The sequence below is a fragment of the Leopardus geoffroyi genome, chromosome A2 (genome assembly GCF_018350155.1).
Source record: "Leopardus geoffroyi isolate Oge1 chromosome A2, O.geoffroyi_Oge1_pat1.0, whole genome shotgun sequence".
Taxonomy (NCBI): Eukaryota; Metazoa; Chordata; class Mammalia; order Carnivora; family Felidae; genus Leopardus; species Leopardus geoffroyi.
The window spans coordinates 24830784-24849372 of record NC_059331.1 but is presented as its reverse complement, the minus strand read 5'-3'; the positions used below and the strand labels follow the sequence as shown (position 1 = coordinate 24849372).

The following is an 18589-nucleotide window of genomic DNA, read 5'->3' as shown; positions in this document are numbered from 1 at the left end:
TTTATATTATTAACACACTTTTGTTTGTTTGTTTGTTTGTTTGTGTGTTTGTGTGTTTTTAAAGATTTTCTTTTTAGGTAATCTCCACATCCAACATAGGGCTCGAACTCACAACCCTGAGATCAAGAGTCACATGCTCCACCGACTGAGACATCCAGGCGCCCCAACACATTTTTGTTTTTGTACCATGTTACCTGTAATATTTATATGGAAAGTCAAAATAGTAGAATTGAGTAATAAAAATTAATGACTGGGTTAATATTGTTTTCTGAGGGGAAGAAAACAATAAGGTGTAATCGAGGTAGTAGGAGAACCTAGTTAACAGGTGTTTGCTTTCCTATAGCATTTAAAGTATTTCTTGGAGCTAAAGGGCAAAAATACTACTGTTAGGGCCTCTGTCTGCCTGAGTGGTGTTGCTGGGTATAGAGTCCCTGTGCTCCATGAGACTCTGGGGACATTGAGGCCCCTTAAAAGACAAGGAGGGTCTTTATGCCACAGAGCCAATGGAATTTTTAAAAACCTGGTACTTCGAGTGGGGTGAGACATTAAAAAGAATCTTTCTCCTTAGTTACCGCAAAACATGAAAATCTTACTCATGCTTCCCAACTTCCTGTTCTGACAAACCCGGAGTTGGGTAAAATGTTAACAGAAATATATAGGATGTATAAAACATTTTTGGACAAAAGTGGTTGAATCTGAAACAAAAATTTTGCAGGTACATTTTCCACCTTACTTTTGGCTATTCAAACGGTGTTTTTATTTTTTATTTTATTTAAAAAACATTTTTTTTTAAGTTTATTTATTTATTTTGAGAGAGACTCAGACAGTGCAAGTGGGGGAGTGACAGAGAAAGAGAAGGAGAGAGAAAATCCCAAGCAGGCTCTGTGCTGTCAGGCAGGGCTCCAACTTATGAAACTGTGAGATCATGACCTGAGTTGAAACCAAGAGTCGGTCACTTAAATCGACTGAGCCACCCAAGCTCCCCTAAACCACTGTTTTATTAAATGTAAATTGATAGCAGTTACTTTTTGTCCTTTAAATTTGCGTTCTTACACAGACTTTGTTTACTGGAATAGTTACAAATTTACAATACAAATTTAGGTAGCACACATTTCCTTTCAGAGCCCGGAGTTCGTTTGTGTGCAACTGTCATGCTCAGTTCTTCCTTTACTTCCCCTTTCTTTAAAATGTATTGTGAACAATTACAATAGCTCCTGAAGTTTCTTTGCATTACATTGTTTTCTTCCCCCTCCTGCACAGTGCTGTTGAGTTTTTGTTGTTTTTTGAACTCCCGTTCAAAAGGATATATTTTTGAGGGCATTCCTGGCTAACTTGGCATCCTTGTCTTTTTACAAATGAGCCAGTGATCTTTTCTTCTAGATTTGTGTGTTTGTCATAGTCTGTCATTACCCTTTTCCCAGTCATAAGTACTCTGATGCCTGCAAACTGTTCATCAATTATAATTCTGCCTTTGTTCATGATGTTGCCTCTATTGAAATGTTCTTCCCATAATCTCAGGCTCTTGGCAATATTCCCATCCTTCAACATCCAACTTAAGTATGCTCTTGGCATCTCTTCTAACCATAAATAAATTATAGTTTTTCTCTGTTGTTTTATAAATCTTTTCGAGAACTTTTCTATCTTGACTAATTATTGACATTTCTTGTGTTACTCTCTCCATCCAATTATAAATTACTCTCAAGGCTCTTGTGTTGCTTATCTTTGAAGTTACTTCTGGCAAGGGAAATTGCCTTAGATGTGAAATGTGTTCTTTATGTGAAAACATTAGATTATAGCAACACATTTCATTTGAGATTAGCCTGTACTCACAGAAAGGCAATGTTTGTGTAGTTGTTTTATACCCCCAACATCCAACACACTGCCTTGGCAACTAATAATAGGTCTTTTGAATTGCTGAGGAAGATATTTGAAGTCTTTAGTTTGGTCCTTGCATTTTAACTTCAAGGAAAAATCAGCAAGTTGGTTTCACAGTTAGAGGAATTCTTTCAGTAGTAATTTCTTGTTTTCATTCTGAGAACTAAGTAATTTTTATTCGATTGGAATTCTGTTAATCAGAGAGTAGAGCTTTTAATTTAGTAGAATTATTTTTCCTAAAGAAAGATGATCAATAAGTTATTGTTTTCTTTATAATTAGTAGAAATTGCTATGTCTTTGCCTTATGAGTAATAATAAAACAGATGCAACTTGTTCCCTCTTCCAAAAATGCAGGTTCTTGTTAAACCTTTGGGAGACCGAGGATATCTATTTCTTCTCTCTCCTTGTCAAATGGTTTCTCCATATGGTAGGTGATCTCTTTAATTTTTACAGTTCTTTCTAAAATTTTTAGTTAAAACATATTGCTAATCAATTTGGCTTCTGGTTTTTTTGTTTTTTTTTTTTAGAACATCAGACTGCCAAGTCTCGAGTCCTGCATGCTTTATTTCTATTTCAAGAACCTAGAGGCATAGTTACTTGTAAGTTCTTTGAGTATCTAAATCTAGTTACTTATAGATACTTACAGTTTATTGAAATTTTCCAAATATTCTGTTTCTTACATTTTGGGAAATACTGGGAATATTAAGAGGTCTTAGCAAAATAAAACACATTATATATGACTTGGGGTTTTTTTTAAATATTAAAAATTATTTGGTTGTTATCAGTATTTTCACTAAATAAACATGGGCTGTAATTATTAAAATACTACAGCTTAGATTTTTGGGTTTTATATTAATTTTTATCTTAGTTCAATTTTGCATCCAGATTTTAGTAACAATAAAAGAATCGTGTGCTAGGTTAAATTTATGCCATTTAAAATTATAAAAGCTTTTCACACTGATTTTTTTTTTTTTTTTAATTGAACTTAGTTAACATACAGTATAGTCTTGGCTTCAGGATTAGTAGAACCCAAGGATTCATCTCTTAAATATGACACACAGTGCTCATCCCAAAAAGTGCCCTCCTTAATGCCCATCACCCCTTTAGCCCATTTCTCCACCAGCCTCCCCTCCAGCAGCCCTCAGTTTGTTCTATTTTTCACACTGAGGTTAGAGAAAATTTGCTATTCACTGTTTCTAAGAACATACTTCAATGCTATATTAAGGTAAAAGTCCCACTAATGGGTTTCACTGTTAGATTAAGAATGTCATTTTCTTTTCTTTTTTTTCTTTTCTTTTCTTTTCTTTTTTTTTTTTTTTTAATGTTTGTTTATTTTTGAGAGAGAGAGAGAGCGCGAACAGGGGAGGGGCAGAGAGAGGAAGACACAGAATCTGAAGCAGGCTCCAGGTTCTAAGCTGTCAGCACAGAGCCTGATGCAGGGCTCAAAACCATGAACTGTGAGATCATGACCTGAGCCAAAGTCAGATGTTCAACTGACTGAGCCATCCAGGCGCCCCAAGAATGACATTTTCAATTGTAGCCACTTGGTGCCTGCATATCTGCTTATGGGGGTAGAACATTTATGTGTAGTTAAAGTTGTTACAGTATAGCAGGAAGGAGTGACATTGTTATCGGTTGCAGGACTCTTGCTAGGAGCCTCATATCTTGCCCTGCTTCTTTATTTCTCCTTACATTTTGCTTGCCATCAGTTGAATTGCCTAGGGACAATGGGAAATGAAGAAGATCTTCAATGAGTGGGTTTTTCCCTTTACAGATATGTTCTGCAATTTTGTTTTAGTTTTAATTTCTTATTGGCCTGTTTTTAGAAGCACACTATTCATCTATTTCTGTATTACATATATGTACTAGGGTACATACTTCTAGTTTGGTTCATCATTAATGTATGAATGATTGCATTTCTCTGACAACATATAGATCTGTATTTGATTAATTTCTTGCTTGCTAACATAGTTTGCTTTTTTGTTTGTTTACAGCACAAAAAGGTTCAACTAATGCAGCACCACAGAAGAGACATGAGAGCATGACAGATGTATTAAAAATAACTCAGTTTTTACAGTTTGCTTTGATTCAGTGTCGAAAGGAATTCAAAAATATGAATACTATAAATTTTCATTCTGTTGTTGAAAAGTATGTAAATGAATTTTTTAAGCGAGGTTTTGGTTCAGGTAAACGAGAGTTTATCATGTTTCCATACGATTCACGATTAGATGATAAAAAATTCTTATACTCAGCTCCAAAAAATAAATCCCATATTGATAATTGTTTGCATGCCTATATTTTTCGGCCTGAAATGTATCAGTTACCAATTTGTAAATTAAAAGAGCTTTTTGAAGAAAATAGAAAACTTCAACAGTTCAGTCCACTTTCAGATTATGAAGGCCAAGAAGAAGAAATGAATGGTACAAAAATGAAATTTGGAAAACGAAATAACTCAAGGGGTGAAACTATTATACCTAGAAAGCACAAGTCCTCTCATTCTTTGGATTATGATAAGGATAGAGTCAAAGAATTGATTAATTTAATTCAGTGTAGGAAAAAAAATGTGGGTGGGGACTCAGACACAGAAGATATGAGAAGCAAAACTGTCTTGAAGAGGAAGCTTGAGGATCTACCTGAAAATATGAGAAAGCTCGCCAAAACCAGTAATTTATCTGAAAATTGCCATCTATATGAAGGTAAAAATATCAGGTTGCTTTTATATAGTATAAAAATAACAACCAAAACTAAAGTAGTTCTGTCCTTTCCCCTAGTACAGGGGTCTGCAAATTACAGCCTGAGAGCCAATCCAGCCTGTCCCCTGTTTTTGGAAAGAAAGTTTCAATGGACTACAACCACGCTTATTTATGTGTATTATAGCTGCTTTCATGCTATAATGGCAGAGTTGAGACAGAGACTGCTTGGCCCATGAAGCCTAAAATATTTATTGTCTGGTTCTTTACAAAAAATATTTGCCAACTACTGCCTTAGGACAGGTTTCTGAATTGTGTAGCTTAGGCTGATAGGAGGAAAATAAAGTATGCGTAGCTCTTATTCTATTAATTGGAGTTCTTGTCCTTTTATATCCCTTTAATTGTATAATTGGAAAAGTACATTGAATATTGGGTTCTTTTAGCATGTTGCTTAATGAAAGGAACCTTCTGAGCTTTAAAATTAAGTTTCTTTGATGCATACACATTTTTTTTCCACTCCAGGAGCCTAGTAATATGTTTGGCTTCTCTTTTTTTTTTTTTTCTTTATTTTGTTTTAGTTGACAGTAAAAGATAGAAATGGGAGACCCTAAACTGTGTGTTTCAGTATTGCAAGTAATATAAAACATTTTTCATCTAGAATTTTAAGATCTTTGCTAAAGTAAGCATGAAATGTGTTCCTTGTGTTCAGACACCTTTGAATTTTGCAATGCTGCTGCTGTTCTTATTGATTATGGCAGATCTCAGTATTCCATTCCTGTTGCTTACTAAGCTGTTTTACTTGTATGTGTTCACATTCAGTGGGTCTCAGAACTAATTTGAATCAATGTCTTTATTGTACTATTCTTCTAGCAATCTGTGTTTGTATCCTCAGTTACTTTTTACTTACCTGCTTTCCTTAAATTCTTCTCTTCCTGCACATATGGTAGCCACTAGCCACGTGTTGTTATTTAAGTTTAAGTTGAAATGAAGTAAGAATTCATTTCATGCTTTATACTTGATATATTTCATCAGCCATACCACCATATTGAAATAGCACAGATAGAGGACATTTCCATCATTGCATAAAGTTTTGTTTAGCCAGTGCTGTTGTTTTCAGTCTTTCAAGTGTTCTTTCTTCACTTGACCTGTGTTCTTTTTCTTTCCAACATTTTCATCTTATTCTTACCTTTGGCTGGCTTTCCTAGCATCTGTCACTCATTTCAGTATCATCTTCCAGTCTTAGCTTCTGTATTTGTCTTTCAAAGCTTTTTTTATAGGCTGGCATGTCCAGCCTGAATAACCATGATTCCCACTCTTTTTTCACATGTTCTTTGATTAGGGCTCATCTCTCTCCTCAGAATATGTCATGGTCAGCAGTTTACTTCTCTTTCTTTCTTCATGTATGAAGCATCTTTGATTTATCTCAAGCCTCATATCTTTGCTTGATCCTTCCTTAGCTTTCTGGCTCTTTTCCTTGACGGTTTTCATTTCCTTTAGCTTACGCTGTGCTGAACCTGTTGACATTTAATGATCTGCACTCATACTGTTGACCTGTATCTTGAAAATTAAGTGCTTACTAAGTGCCAGGTGCTTTACATTTAGTGGACTCATTTAGTTCTTGAGTGGTAGACATTATTATTCTTATTTTTCAGATGAGGAAACCATCTCAGAGAAGTTAAATAATTTTCCCTAAAGTTACATAGTTCACTAATCCATGTTTAATCCATAACTTACTTGTGTCTGACTTTAAAACATTGTTCCTAAACTTGACTGTGTTTCCTAGCACTGAGCACATAATGGTCAAGATACTTAAATTTCAGTACTGTTTTAGCTGTTAATTGACTAATTTTGTTAAAAATGTAAAAAAATTAGCTGTGGGTGACAGGCTTTATCAATAATAAAATGGTGGAAAAGCCATGCTAATTATAATAACTTGAAGGAGAAGCAGGGCAGAGGAGAAGGGAGAAGAGATAGGTTAAACTGGAACAAACGACAGTCAGACTTGTATTTCTAGGTGTTCCTCATTTGTGTTTCTTTTTAGTCATTTTGATTTTTTAATTTTTGATTTCCGAAAGTAGAGATTTAAAGGTTGGATTCTAACTTTTAAAATACCCTCACCTTGATTTGATGGTGAATCTACTCATTTAATAAGAGGTAATCTCCTAACCTCCCTACCCTCTTTCACATTAACTTTTTGAGGTATGATTTATGTATAATGTACCCATTTAAGTGTACAGTTTAAAGATGAGTTTTGATAGCTATGTTACCACCACTCCAATATAGAGAACATTTCCATCACTCCCACATGTTGCCTTGTATTCCTTTGTAATCTCACCCCTCTCTACCACTGAAATGCTTTCTGTCTCTATATAATAGTTTTCCTACTTCTATAATTTTATAATTTCATATATTTAGAATCATACAGTATATACTATATTATTTCTAACTTTTTTTTTTTTTTGGTACATTATATATACTATGGCACATTATATATACTCTGTCTGCCTAAATTGGAAATCATGACATCTACTCAGGCTTTACCCTCCTTCAACATTAAAAGCATGGGACTTTTGAACATCTATTCCTTTTGCAGGCTTTAAATAAAATGGTTGTGCAGATTACCCAGATTTACATCTGCTTGGAACCATGTCTTAACATGTTTTCTCTCATATTGCTTTTTGTTCTTAGTGCAGGTTTGGTGTAGATTTCTTCAGGATGATTTTGTAGCTTTGTTATGAAATTAAGTAATCTAGTCATTCAAAATAAGGTTTTAGATTATAAGAATATCAGTCATTATCTTAAAGACAAAATCTAGTAGGTATAGTCCTGCTTTGTTTTTTAGTAGATTTAAATGTAACCTGCATATCTTCCTAACATTTTGCAAAATTACAAGTATACAGATATTTTATATAGTTTTCAAGTCACTTGATAGACTTTGGGGTTTTGGTAATAGAGTTTAAGGTGAATACAGTACAGGTATTAATATATATTATTCATACTACCAGCATGTCTGAGCTCATTTCTCCATTAATACAGTTTTCAAATTATGGAAATAAGCTTTCGTTTATGGGAAATTTTAGTTTTGTGCAAAATTTTAGAACCTGTCATATCTGTAAAGAAAGGGATGGATATTCTTATACAGTCTAAGCCAGTGGTTTGATTGAATTCCTGCCCACAAATGTCTTATGATAATTTTGAAATATACTTGACTTTTTAAATTTTTATGCTACCATTCCAAACTTAACTTTGAAAGATGGTTTTTCTTTCTCTTTCCCTTCAGAGTCTCTGCAGCCTATTGGCTCTCTTGGGCATGATGCTGATTTGAGACCTCAGCAGCAAGATACCTCTAACTCCGGTGTTGCTGACATCCATCGGCTGTTTAACTGGCTATCAGAAACACTAGCAAATGCACGTCATTCTGATGCATCCTTGACAGACACAGTCAACAAAGCCTTAGGATTGAACACTGATGATGCCTATGAAGAGTTGAGACAAAAGCATGAGTATGAGTTGAACTCTCCCGCAGATAAGAAAGAATATGAGCAGCCTACTTGTGCAAAAATTGAAAATGTGCATTTTAAGGGTACTCAGAGCCCATTGTTAGAAATTGATACATCATTGTTAAAGTATCCTGTTGCTGTTTCTACCAGTGAAGTAGGCACTGACCATAAACTACATTTGAAAGAAGTAAGCATATGTCTTTTGATTACCTTTGTTGCTTTTGTGAATGTGTGTCTGAAAGAGGATGTAGGTGTGTTTCAATGTTTTTTTTTCTCCCTTTCAAAAAGAAATTACACATTTACAATGAAAGTATCCAGGATAGTATTTCTAAGTTATCCCTGTTACAGAGGGATAAATGTAGATGTAGTTGTTTTCCTTCCTGCTTAGAGAATTATGTATATAGGCTTATATATAAAGTTGAATCCTCAAAAGATTAGTTTTCTACTGGCAGTACCAGAATCCGAAAGTGAGGCAGATGAGGTGACCACAGCCTGTACATCAGTGTCACAAACAAGACTAGGTACTTTGTATTTTTCATGCAAATAGGAATGGAAAGCGAGTGTCCTTTAGGATTACCTCTGAAATGACTCAGCATTGCTTGACAGGACATCCAGTTTGTTTATGATACAAGCTTAGAGAGTACTGATCTCTAGCTGAGAAGTAACCTTATCTCCTCCAAGAAGGGGTTGTATCTCTGGGGAATAATTATAATAGGATAGCACCATGTTCCTACTGGCTTATTTCTAATTTCCTCTTTCCTCCTGTATTTCTTCCCTGTCTTTGAATAAAAGTTGTATGCATGTCCCCAGGCTTTCTCCATGCAGTTTTAGGATTTTTTTTTTTTTTTTTTTTTTAAGAGGAGGTTGATGGCAGGAGACCACTTGGGGAAGTATGTAACTTATGTAACTTAAATTCTTAACATTTCTTGACATATTTAATACTCTAAATCAGGTCAATGGCAGCATCAGCCCATTGCCTATTTTTGTAACTAAATTTTTTTTGTGGAATACAGCCATGCTCATGTGCTTAGGTATTGCCTCTGGCTGCTTTTGCACTACAGTGGCAGAGCTGAGTATCTGGCCCACAAGGCCTAAAATATTTGGTGCTTTACCAAAAAAGCTTACCAACCTCGGCTCTAAATCAACATCAAATTATGTTTTGAGGGAAAAACTTATGTTTAAATTTAAGACTAGAGAGTTACAACTTTGTCATGTTGATCTTACTCATTTGTAATGTTTAGATTGAAGCTTGTGGATTTGCTATTAAAAAATAGTTGTTTAGGGGCGCACTGCCTGGCTCAGTTGGTGGAGCATGCAACTCTTGATCTTGAGTTGCGAGTTCAAGCCCCACGTTGGGCGTGGAGCCTATTTTAAAAAAGAGAGAGAAAGAAAGAAAAAATAGTTGTTTATTCTTGACATAAAGATTAATTGAAAAGAAAGCTATTGAATATGTACTCTAATTTTTAGGATCCAAATTTAATTAGCATGAATAATTTTGAAGATTGCAGTTTGTGTCCCACTGTTCCCATTGAACATGGATTCCGCAGACAATCTAAGTCAAATGATGTTGAAGAGACTGAAATACATTGGAAACTGATTCCAATTACAGGTAAGAACAAGTATACTGAGACTTAGGTTTGCTTGGTTTTACTTAGGGACCAGTTTCCTGATGGGTTTCATCTTTTCTAGATTCCATTCTTGGGTCACTAGGTGGTTCATCTTACTTGGCTCTGACATCTTGGTATCTTATTTTGAACAGTGTAATTGTTCATTATTGAGTGTTTTTGTTTTTGGTCAGTATCAGCAAGTATGTGCAAAACAGCCTATAAAATCAGAAGGATTTAAAACATACTTACTCTTCCTATGGAGTTGTTAGCATGCAGACTTCCAAATGAAAATTGTTGACAGAAATGGAGTTTCTGATAAGGTGAGCTAGTGACAGAGATGAAATGATGGTCTTTGGGGTAGCGGATTAAATACTATCTTCTCAAATTATTAGAGCAGACTTCACTGTAACAAGCTATCATCTGAGAAGTGGGCATGTTGAGGTTCATCTATTTGAAAGAAATTTCTTAATATTAGATTATCCTAGAGAAATTAGGTCATTGTAGAGAATGGCCTAAAATTATCAAATGCAAAAATCCCTAGAAAGCTTATTGAACCATGTAGGTTAGCAAATGTTGAAAGATCATTTTGCAGTATTCTAATTTCTCTGTGCAAACACATACATATATACACACATATATACATATATACATACTCTTAATATTCCAAGTTCTTACTCATCTTTGTAAGCTAAGCATTTTTGGAAATATTCCCGGGGCACATCTTTTCCATTCCTAGACCTTTATATAAACTTTAAAAAGAAAAAACAAATAACTTTTTGCTAAAAAGTAAGTAGACTGGCTTGTGACCCAGAAGCTACTAAGGCCTCCAAGGACTCTGAGAAGGATTTCTAAAACTTGATGAGTTTCCATGGGCTTTAGCACATTCTCTACTTAGTACCTTACCAGAGGGGGCAAGAGCCTCAGGAGTGATGGTAGAGAGGTAGCTGATACTTAGGAGCTGGAGACATCGGCTTGAGTAGGAGGAACAATAAGAAAGTAGGCAGTTCAAGATGATTATCCTAACCATTCCTCATTTAGGCACCTTCATGGTTGATGTTCAGAGCCATTTGAAGGCACAGCATCTAGGTGTTGATATTCTATCATCACCTGAACGGAAAGGGAAACAACTTGCTATTTCTGAATGACCCTTCTGGATTATTTTAGGCAAAAGGTGGAATACTTGGATTTGTTAGCATTTGGGGTTGTCTGAAAGGTGCTTAATAGGTATCACCAATATCTGAAGAGAGTCTACAAATCTAATGGATGCTTTCCCTCAGGAGGGAATGCAAGAAGCCCAGAAGACCAGCTGGGGAAACATGGTGAGAAACAAACACCAGGTGAGAAGGCTCCCTTTGCTTTTCTTCCCAATGTGCCCTTCTTCAGAATTGCTACTTGCATTTCTGGTTCTCCATCAATAGGGCATCATATTAAGTTCTGTTAATGACAGAAAATTTGGACAATCTCATATTTGCATTTAAATCATTTGATTTGTATCAAATATTCTTATACAAAGAATGTGTTCAAAGAAGTCACTGAATCATTCTTAGAGGTTAAGTTTTCTTCGCCTATAGTGTGATTCTATCTGATATGACGACTTCAGAAGACTGGAATATTTTTCTTAATCTGTTCCTGCAGAATATCCTATGAGAAGCAGTCTTCAAGTTTCTTTAAGTTTAAAAACTACTAGGATTAAGGCCATTTATCTTTTAGGTACATTATTCCTAATCTTGGATTTTTTGACCCAGTTCTTCTTCTAATTATTTAAATAAGACAGTGTAATTAAGAGATTAGGAAACTTTGGGATTCCAGAAACAATTACAGATGTTGCTGATTAGCTAGTTGCCATTGGTTCCTAGAAGACCTATTCTTTTGTCTGAGATCAGTCAATTGAACATCTCTGCAGATGGGCATAGGCATTGTTTTCTTGCTTTGAGTTTGGTGGTCGGACTTTTTTGTTTCCATTTCGTTGTGTCTTACTCTTTCAGAAATCTTCAGTGGTGGTTTGTTTTTTTGTTTTTGTTTTTTCTTAATTTTGAAGAAAAGCCAAGTGACTTTTAATTTTAGTAGATCTTTATGGTTTTCCTCTCTTTGGGGATTAGAAAAAGATTGAATAGTTTTCTTCAAGGACGTCTTTGTCCTAGGAAAAGATGACCCCAAAAAGCAAAACAGGAATAACAGATCTATGACATAAAGTGCATAAATCTTTAGTGCACAGCTCGATGGATTTTTACATGTGCATACACTTATGTTACCTCTATCCAAATTGAGATGTAGACCATTTCCAGCACCCCAGGTTTTCTTTTGTATGCTTCCAGTCAGTACTCTCCGTGACCCAACAGTAACCACTAATCTGATTTCTTTCACAATAGATTATTTTTACCTGTTCTTAATTAAGGTAAATGGAACCTACACATGTCCTGTTTTGTTTTTGGCTCTTTCACTCAACATTATGTCTGGAATTCATCTATTTTCTATCTGTCAGTAATTCTTTCTTATTAGAAGCAGCAGGGCATCTTGTTTATGCTTCACCATGCTCCCTCAGCATCTGCAGTCCTCTTATTTGGCATACCCATCTTTATATTTTGTGTTTAATAGTGTAAATACCTGAATGATGCTGCCTTTAGAGAACTCACTACTCACACTTAAAATCCTGCATTGCTTGAATGTCAGTAGAAAACATGCATTATTCTTGATATCTATGTGTTTTTCTTTTAAATCATTTACTGATGAAGACATTTTTTAAAATAATAAAGTCAGTGTTAGTAATTAGAATCATATAGGGGAAATTTGTGCAAAATAGAATTAGGTGATGATAATTTGCATTTTTAAGCGGGGTTTGTTTAGAGGGGTTTTTTTCTTAATATTTATTTTTGAGGGGGTTATGAGCACATGTGCACAGAGGAGGGGCAGAGAGGGAGGGAGACAGAGTATCTGAAGCAAGCTCCGTGCTGACAGCAGAGAGCCTGATGTGGGGCTTGAACTCATGAACCACAAGATCATGACCTGAGCCAAGGTTGGACGCTTAAACTGAGCCACTAAGGGGACCCTAGAGTTGTTGTTGTTGTTATTGTTGTTGTTTTAAAGTTGATTTATTTATTTTTGAGAGACAGCATGCATAAGCAGGGGAGGGGCAGAGAGAGAGGGAGGGAGACACAGAATCTGAAGCAGGCTCCAGGCTCTGAGCTGTCAGCACAGAAGCTGAACAGCTTGAAGCTTGTGCTTCACAGCACAAGCACGTGAAGCTTGAACCCATGAACTGCGAGATCGTGACCTGCTCCAAAGTCAGACGCTTAACCAACTGAGCTACCCAGGCGCCCCTAAAGCTCTGTTCCACTTCAGAAAAAAATTCCTTTTATCCATAGCCCTTCAAATATAAGCTTATTGGTTTGAACTACAGCTGTACATTTTGGGAAGCAGGTTATTTCACTTGAAATAATACACAATCAGAAATTTAAAAATTATAGGTAGTCTTCTGCAACCCATTTGTTATGTAAGATAGAATTTGAAATGTATTTTGTGTGTGTACTAAACCCCATGTTGCAAATTTAAGAAGGATGTTTTGTATTCCTGAGTTATTTTATGGAACTTGAATTTTCTGGTTTCCAGTTTCATATAGTTTTCTTATCCTGGTGCATTGGTTATTTTGTTCCCCTTCTACCTATAGACCTGTTGTGGTCTTGCTGACAGGTGTCTGTGCAGTAGTTAATGGGTGGAGTGGCTCATGGTAAATACCAAGATTGGTGGAAAAATGTCACAAGCTGACAGCTGCTGATGCTGTTAAAGCCCTTAGAAAAGTGTGAATATGAGGAAACCCAAACTGTGTGTGGAGAGGGCATGCAGCCACACCTAGGTGCAAACTTGAATAGGGAATTCACTGTATCTTTAAAGTACCGTGGTTTTGAAGACTACACTTGTGCCTGCACTTTCTTCGTATGGAGGTACCATTTTGTAGACTACAACAGCAATTTGTTGGGGAATATTTGCTAAGATCTGAGAAAATTAAAAATAAAATTGTATAATATCATCTAGGCAAAGATTTTTTCTTTTCCTAAAAATATTATTACCATAAATTGCTGTTAAACATATTTTCTCCTTTTAAAAAAGGACTTAGGGTGTCTGTTTTGAACTGTAGTTTTAAAACCATATTGTGTTTTGAATTTAGAATTTCTGGGGAAAAAAGTATAATCTGTGGATTGTGCTGGTTGTCAAAAGTCCGAGTTATGGTTCCATTAAAATCAGTAGTTAGCCGAATGACCTCTTCATCTCAAGAGTGTAACTGTTAATGCAGATATGAAATATGTCCTCTTCCATATTCTTGAGCCTTTCTTTTCCTGATCTGAGAAGCAGAAATAAGCAAATGACTTAATTTGTATTGTTGCCAGTTCCAAATTGGCATTTGTTCAAACACTTCAAAAGGAATCAAGGAAAATAACATCCAAACTTGTTACTCTAGCTACCTAAATCCAAAGACCAGCCATAGATAGGGCACTTAGAAAATAGGGTTCACATCATTATTTGAGATTCTTATTCTACCTTCCAGTACGTAATTCTAAGTATATGCTTTGATCTGACATTCTTATTTATGAGTTTGTGTTTTCAGGTGTTATTTTTTTGGATTGCTGTTATAATAATGAACTCTTCCTATATAGGTATGAAATCACCAGAAGAACAACTGGTGTGTCTGCCACCACAGGAGGCCTTTCCTAACGACCCCCGGGTAATAAGTAGACAGAGAAGTTCTGATTACCAGTTTCCATCCTCTCCATTTACAGACACACTAAAGGGCACCACTGAGGATGACGTGTTGACAGGTCAGGTGGTGACAGTGGAGGAGCAGTGTGTGCCAGCAGCAGAGCCACCAACAATGAGTGAAACCACAGAGAGGACAGTGTTAGGAGAGTACAGTCTCTTTTCTAGGAAGATAGAAGAGATTTTGAAGCAAAAGAATGTTTCATATGTCAGTAGAATTTCCACACCTATTTTTTCAACACAAGAGAAGATGAAACGGCTTTCTGAGTTCATATATTCTAAGACTTCCAAAGCTGGTGTACAGGAGTTTGTAGATGGCTTGCATGAGAAACTAAATACTATTATTATCAAAGCATCAGCCAAGGGTGGGAATTTGCCACCAGTCAGTCCTAATGATTCTGGTACTAAGATAGCATTGAATCCTCTGGGAAAGCCTGTCATCCCAATTTCCTCAAGTGACTTCAACAATAAACAGCTCCTTGAGCCACTTTGTAGTGATCCTTTGAAAGACACCAACTCCAGTGAGCAGCATTCCTCTTCATCTTTGGGTTTAACCGAAGTAGAAGTGAACCAGCCACACCATGCCACAGAGCTAATGGTGACTTCTGACCATACTGTACCTGGTGATACTGTCCGGGAACCAGTAGAAAAAGAAACAACAAAATCGCCCAGTGATGTAAACATTTCTGCCCAACCAGCTCTTTCAAATTTTATAAGCCAGTTAGAACCTGAAGTATTTAACAGTTTGGTTAAAATCATGAAAGATGTCCAGAAAAATACTGTGAAATTTTATATTCATGAAGAAGAAGAGAGTGTGCTCTGTAAAGAAATAAAGGTAACTAAACGAGAAGGTAATAGTAATGCTATATAAACTTGTCTTGTGTCTAATGTCTATAAAATGGATTTTTTTTGTTTTTAAATGTTGATGATATACTTTCTTACGTAATTTAATACAGACTGAAATAAAAAACTAGTAAGTTCAATTAAATTTAGAACCTGTGATCTAAGTATCTTAGGATTAACATCTTGTTTTATTGGGTGGTATTGAAGACCATTTGTATGCACACTGCAAATACCTTTAAACTCTTGATTCAGAGATTTTAAATGCTTTGTACTTGGGTTTTTAATGAAGGGGAGGGAAAGATACAGAGAAGTAGAGGAAGCTCTCAGTGTTCACCTCTTACGGGTTTTTTATCAATCAGATAGAAAAAAACTGTCCAGGGATGACCTAATCATGATATATGTGATCTTTTGGCATTTTCTTGATACCCTGGTCATGTCAGGATTCCTTATAGCCTTTTTGATCAAAAAACATGATGATCCTGAAAGATTCCCCAATCATGAAAGATTCCTCACTGCAAGGTGTATTTTTTTCTACTGAAGCTACAGAGTAAGACTAGTGTTTCAAGTATGTGATTTTTAAAAACACTTGCGTGTGTCTGTGCAGATGCATAAGTATGTAACATTTGTAACGATAGGTAAATTATAACACAGTAACAATTATATCAGTGTTTTCGTATTAACAATTGGCATTCACTAAATTACAGGATTTCAACTCCTTAAGGGAATACCATAGGTTTTAAAAAATGCCTCCTCCCATTTATGGAATTTACTTACCATGATGAGTTTCTGTTTGTTTTGTTAGAGGAAGCAGAAAGGACTATAAATAAGGGCCTTGTAGCCTACAGTGGCCCAGAAACTGTGCTGCTGACATGTCCTGAGCCTTTGTCAGTTTGGGGATCTCTTTGATGTCAGCGTGTTTCATGTAGTGCAGCCATAAGAACATGAAGGGCATGGAAATGAAGAGGGAGGAAGAGTGCTCAGTGTGATTTCTTGGAAAGATGAGATCAGACTGTTCAACCGTCTTACCTAAAATGAACTTGCTTTTAAAACTTCTTACTGTAAAAAGACCAAAAATTATAAGCTGGTCCGTCAGACAGTAATTTACTTTTTCATTACCTGACTGTAAGCTGTTCTGAGATCTGCCCAGAAGCTTTAATTAATAATCTAATAATACAGAAGATGCTGCTTTATTTAGTTTAGGGCTACACAGAAACATCCTCTTTGGGGGTGACACTTGTAGACCGTTCTTAACAGAGCAGTAGACTGGTTGTGAGGCAAGCTGGGTTTAGATTTAATGGCTATCTAACCAGCCTTGCCAATCTTGAGAAAATTAATCTGCTCCTGTATCTGTGAAAAGAGGAATGTGACCTCTAGGACCCTGCAGTTTACCTCAGACTTCAGGATTCCACCAGCAAGCAAAGAGCAAAGGAAATTGCCTGTACTACCACCATGTGTCCTTTGAAAGGTAGTACCATGTCACCAACATGGAGGGAGGTATTAATTAGATGGGAGGGTCTATTTCGGCTGAAGGTATAAACTTGACAGACATGGCTAAGTAGTATGTGAATGTCATTGTATACTCTGAAGCTCTGTATGAATGACTTTGGGACTGTTGTGAATTAAATGAGCTACAGTAAGAAAAGTGCTTTATAACTAAAGGAGTATACTGGCAACCTTGCTGCAAATAGCCAAGGGCTTGCCTTAAATGGAGTGGAAAATGGGAGTGAGGGAGTGGTTGATGATTGGACTCTGGGTTGCCCAGAATAAGTAATGGAACTGGATTAAGAACCTGGCTAATCCATTGTTCTTATGGTTCTTTCTATTACCCACCATTGACATTTACTTAGTTTTCACTGCATAGCATTGTAACATTGTGACTGGCCACTTAAACTCTGAGCTATAGGTTGTTCTATAAGAAGAGTGGACTTGATCTCTAGGGTCCCTAGAGTATAAGGTCATCATTGCTAGTGTTCGAACAGTAGTTACACTTGCCAGTTTATCTTGCATTTGTAGTGTTAAATGGATATTTGCAAAAAAAAAAAAAAAAAAACTTCTTAATGTTGATTTAGTTTTTTTCTTTAACAGGAATATCTTATCAAATTAGGCAATACAGAATGTCATCCAGAACAGTTTTTGGAAAGAAGATCAAAATTAGATAAACTATTGATTATTATTCAGAATGAAGACATTGCAGGTTTCATTCACAAGGTAGAATATTAAGTCAAATTCACTATTATTTTGGCTATAAAAACTCCCTTATTTTAAAATCTTACTGCCTTTGAGACTAAAGCTGTTTGTTTTTAAAATATCCTTGTAAGGTCTGAAAAGAGAGAAAACTTCAAGGTTGGTAGATTTAGGGCTTGAGACCTAAATGATCCTTCTGTGAATCAGTTTGTGATCAAGTTTGTACCTTTGCAAAATTTTAAATTGTGGCATGTCCCATACCCTCCCGGTCACTCATCAAGACTAGGAATACTGACTCCTTAAATGTCAGTGGGTCTGTTCACTCTCTTTACATTGTCATTGTCATTCGTATGTCCCAGGTAAAACCTGTTTGTACCCTCTCTCCTCTGCCACATCATTTCCCCTTTCCGTTGCATTTGGAGGAACCCCACCCACACTTCTGAGCTTGTCTCAAGTCCTACTGCCCTTTGAAGGCTTTCCTGACTGTTCCAGTACCATAGGCTCTTGCCCTCTGAATTCTGCCTGCACTCACAGGGCCAGACAGGTTGGCCTATATCATTGTTTCCAAGTCCGTTTGTAGGTACCTTTTCTTTAGAGCATTCTGTTTACGGTATTCACCGAGTACATAAATGTTGATTTATGTATTTGAACATGTTGGGAATATTATTTTTGTGCTTGGCTTTCCAGAAGCAACACGCTAATATAGATGAGCTGTAGTGTATTTTGTTAGACTTTTCCTGTAGGTCACTTGAGTCTTAACCATTTCATTCTTTGTTTGTTTTTGTTTTGGGATTTAAATAGGTACCTGGCTTGGTGACTTTAAAGAAGCTCCCTTGTGTTAGTTTTGCTGGTGTTGATAGTCTGGATGATGTTAAAAATCATACATATAATGAATTATTTGTATCTGGAGGTTTTATCGTGTCTGATGAATCCATTCTAAATCCAGAAGTTATCACAATTGGTAAGATTTGTGCATTCTTTCGAGTATGAACTTCTGTCTTTTCTAGGTTTTTCTGATTAATGACTCATGCTTTTGTGTTTTGTTTTTAAAGTTTATTTATTTTGAGAGAGCTAGAGCGCATACGAGCAGTGGAGAGGCAGAGGGAGAGAGAGAATGAGAATGAATATCCCAACCAGGCTC

The 18589-nt window shown here is 36.0% G+C and overlaps 2 protein-coding genes across 11 annotated transcripts in view; one reads left to right on the top strand and one right to left on the bottom strand.

The window, feature by feature from the left end:
• The window catches only part of TASOR (transcription activation suppressor), a 52751-nt gene that overhangs the window by 27555 nt on the left and 6607 nt on the right, over positions 1-18589 (top strand). For 2 of the 10 annotated variants that reach the window (XM_045493245.1, XM_045493249.1), the window contains exons 12-20: positions 2230-2302; positions 2403-2474; positions 3870-4571; positions 7846-8252; positions 9533-9674; positions 10950-11009; positions 14322-15256; positions 17350-17472; positions 18250-18409. In XM_045493245.1, the coding sequence (XP_045349201.1) occupies positions 2230-2302; positions 2403-2474; positions 3870-4571; positions 7846-8252; positions 9533-9674; positions 10950-11009; positions 14322-15256; positions 17350-17472; positions 18250-18409 (2674 nt within the window). The remainder of the gene's footprint in view (positions 1-2229; positions 2303-2402; positions 2475-3869; positions 4572-7845; positions 8253-9532; positions 9675-10949; positions 11010-14321; positions 15257-17349; positions 17473-18249; positions 18410-18589) is intronic. The other 8 variants (XM_045493247.1, XM_045493253.1, XM_045493251.1 and 5 more) reach the window with 4 other exon arrangements.
• The window catches only part of CCDC66 (coiled-coil domain containing 66), a 64505-nt gene continuing 54297 nt past the window's right edge, over positions 8382-18589 (bottom strand). Inside the window, exons 16-17 of the transcript XR_006715879.1 lie at positions 11265-11266; positions 8382-8393 (exon numbers count right to left, since the gene is read on the bottom strand). The gene's annotated coding sequence lies outside the window, so the exon portion shown is untranslated. The remainder of the gene's footprint in view (positions 8394-11264; positions 11267-18589) is intronic.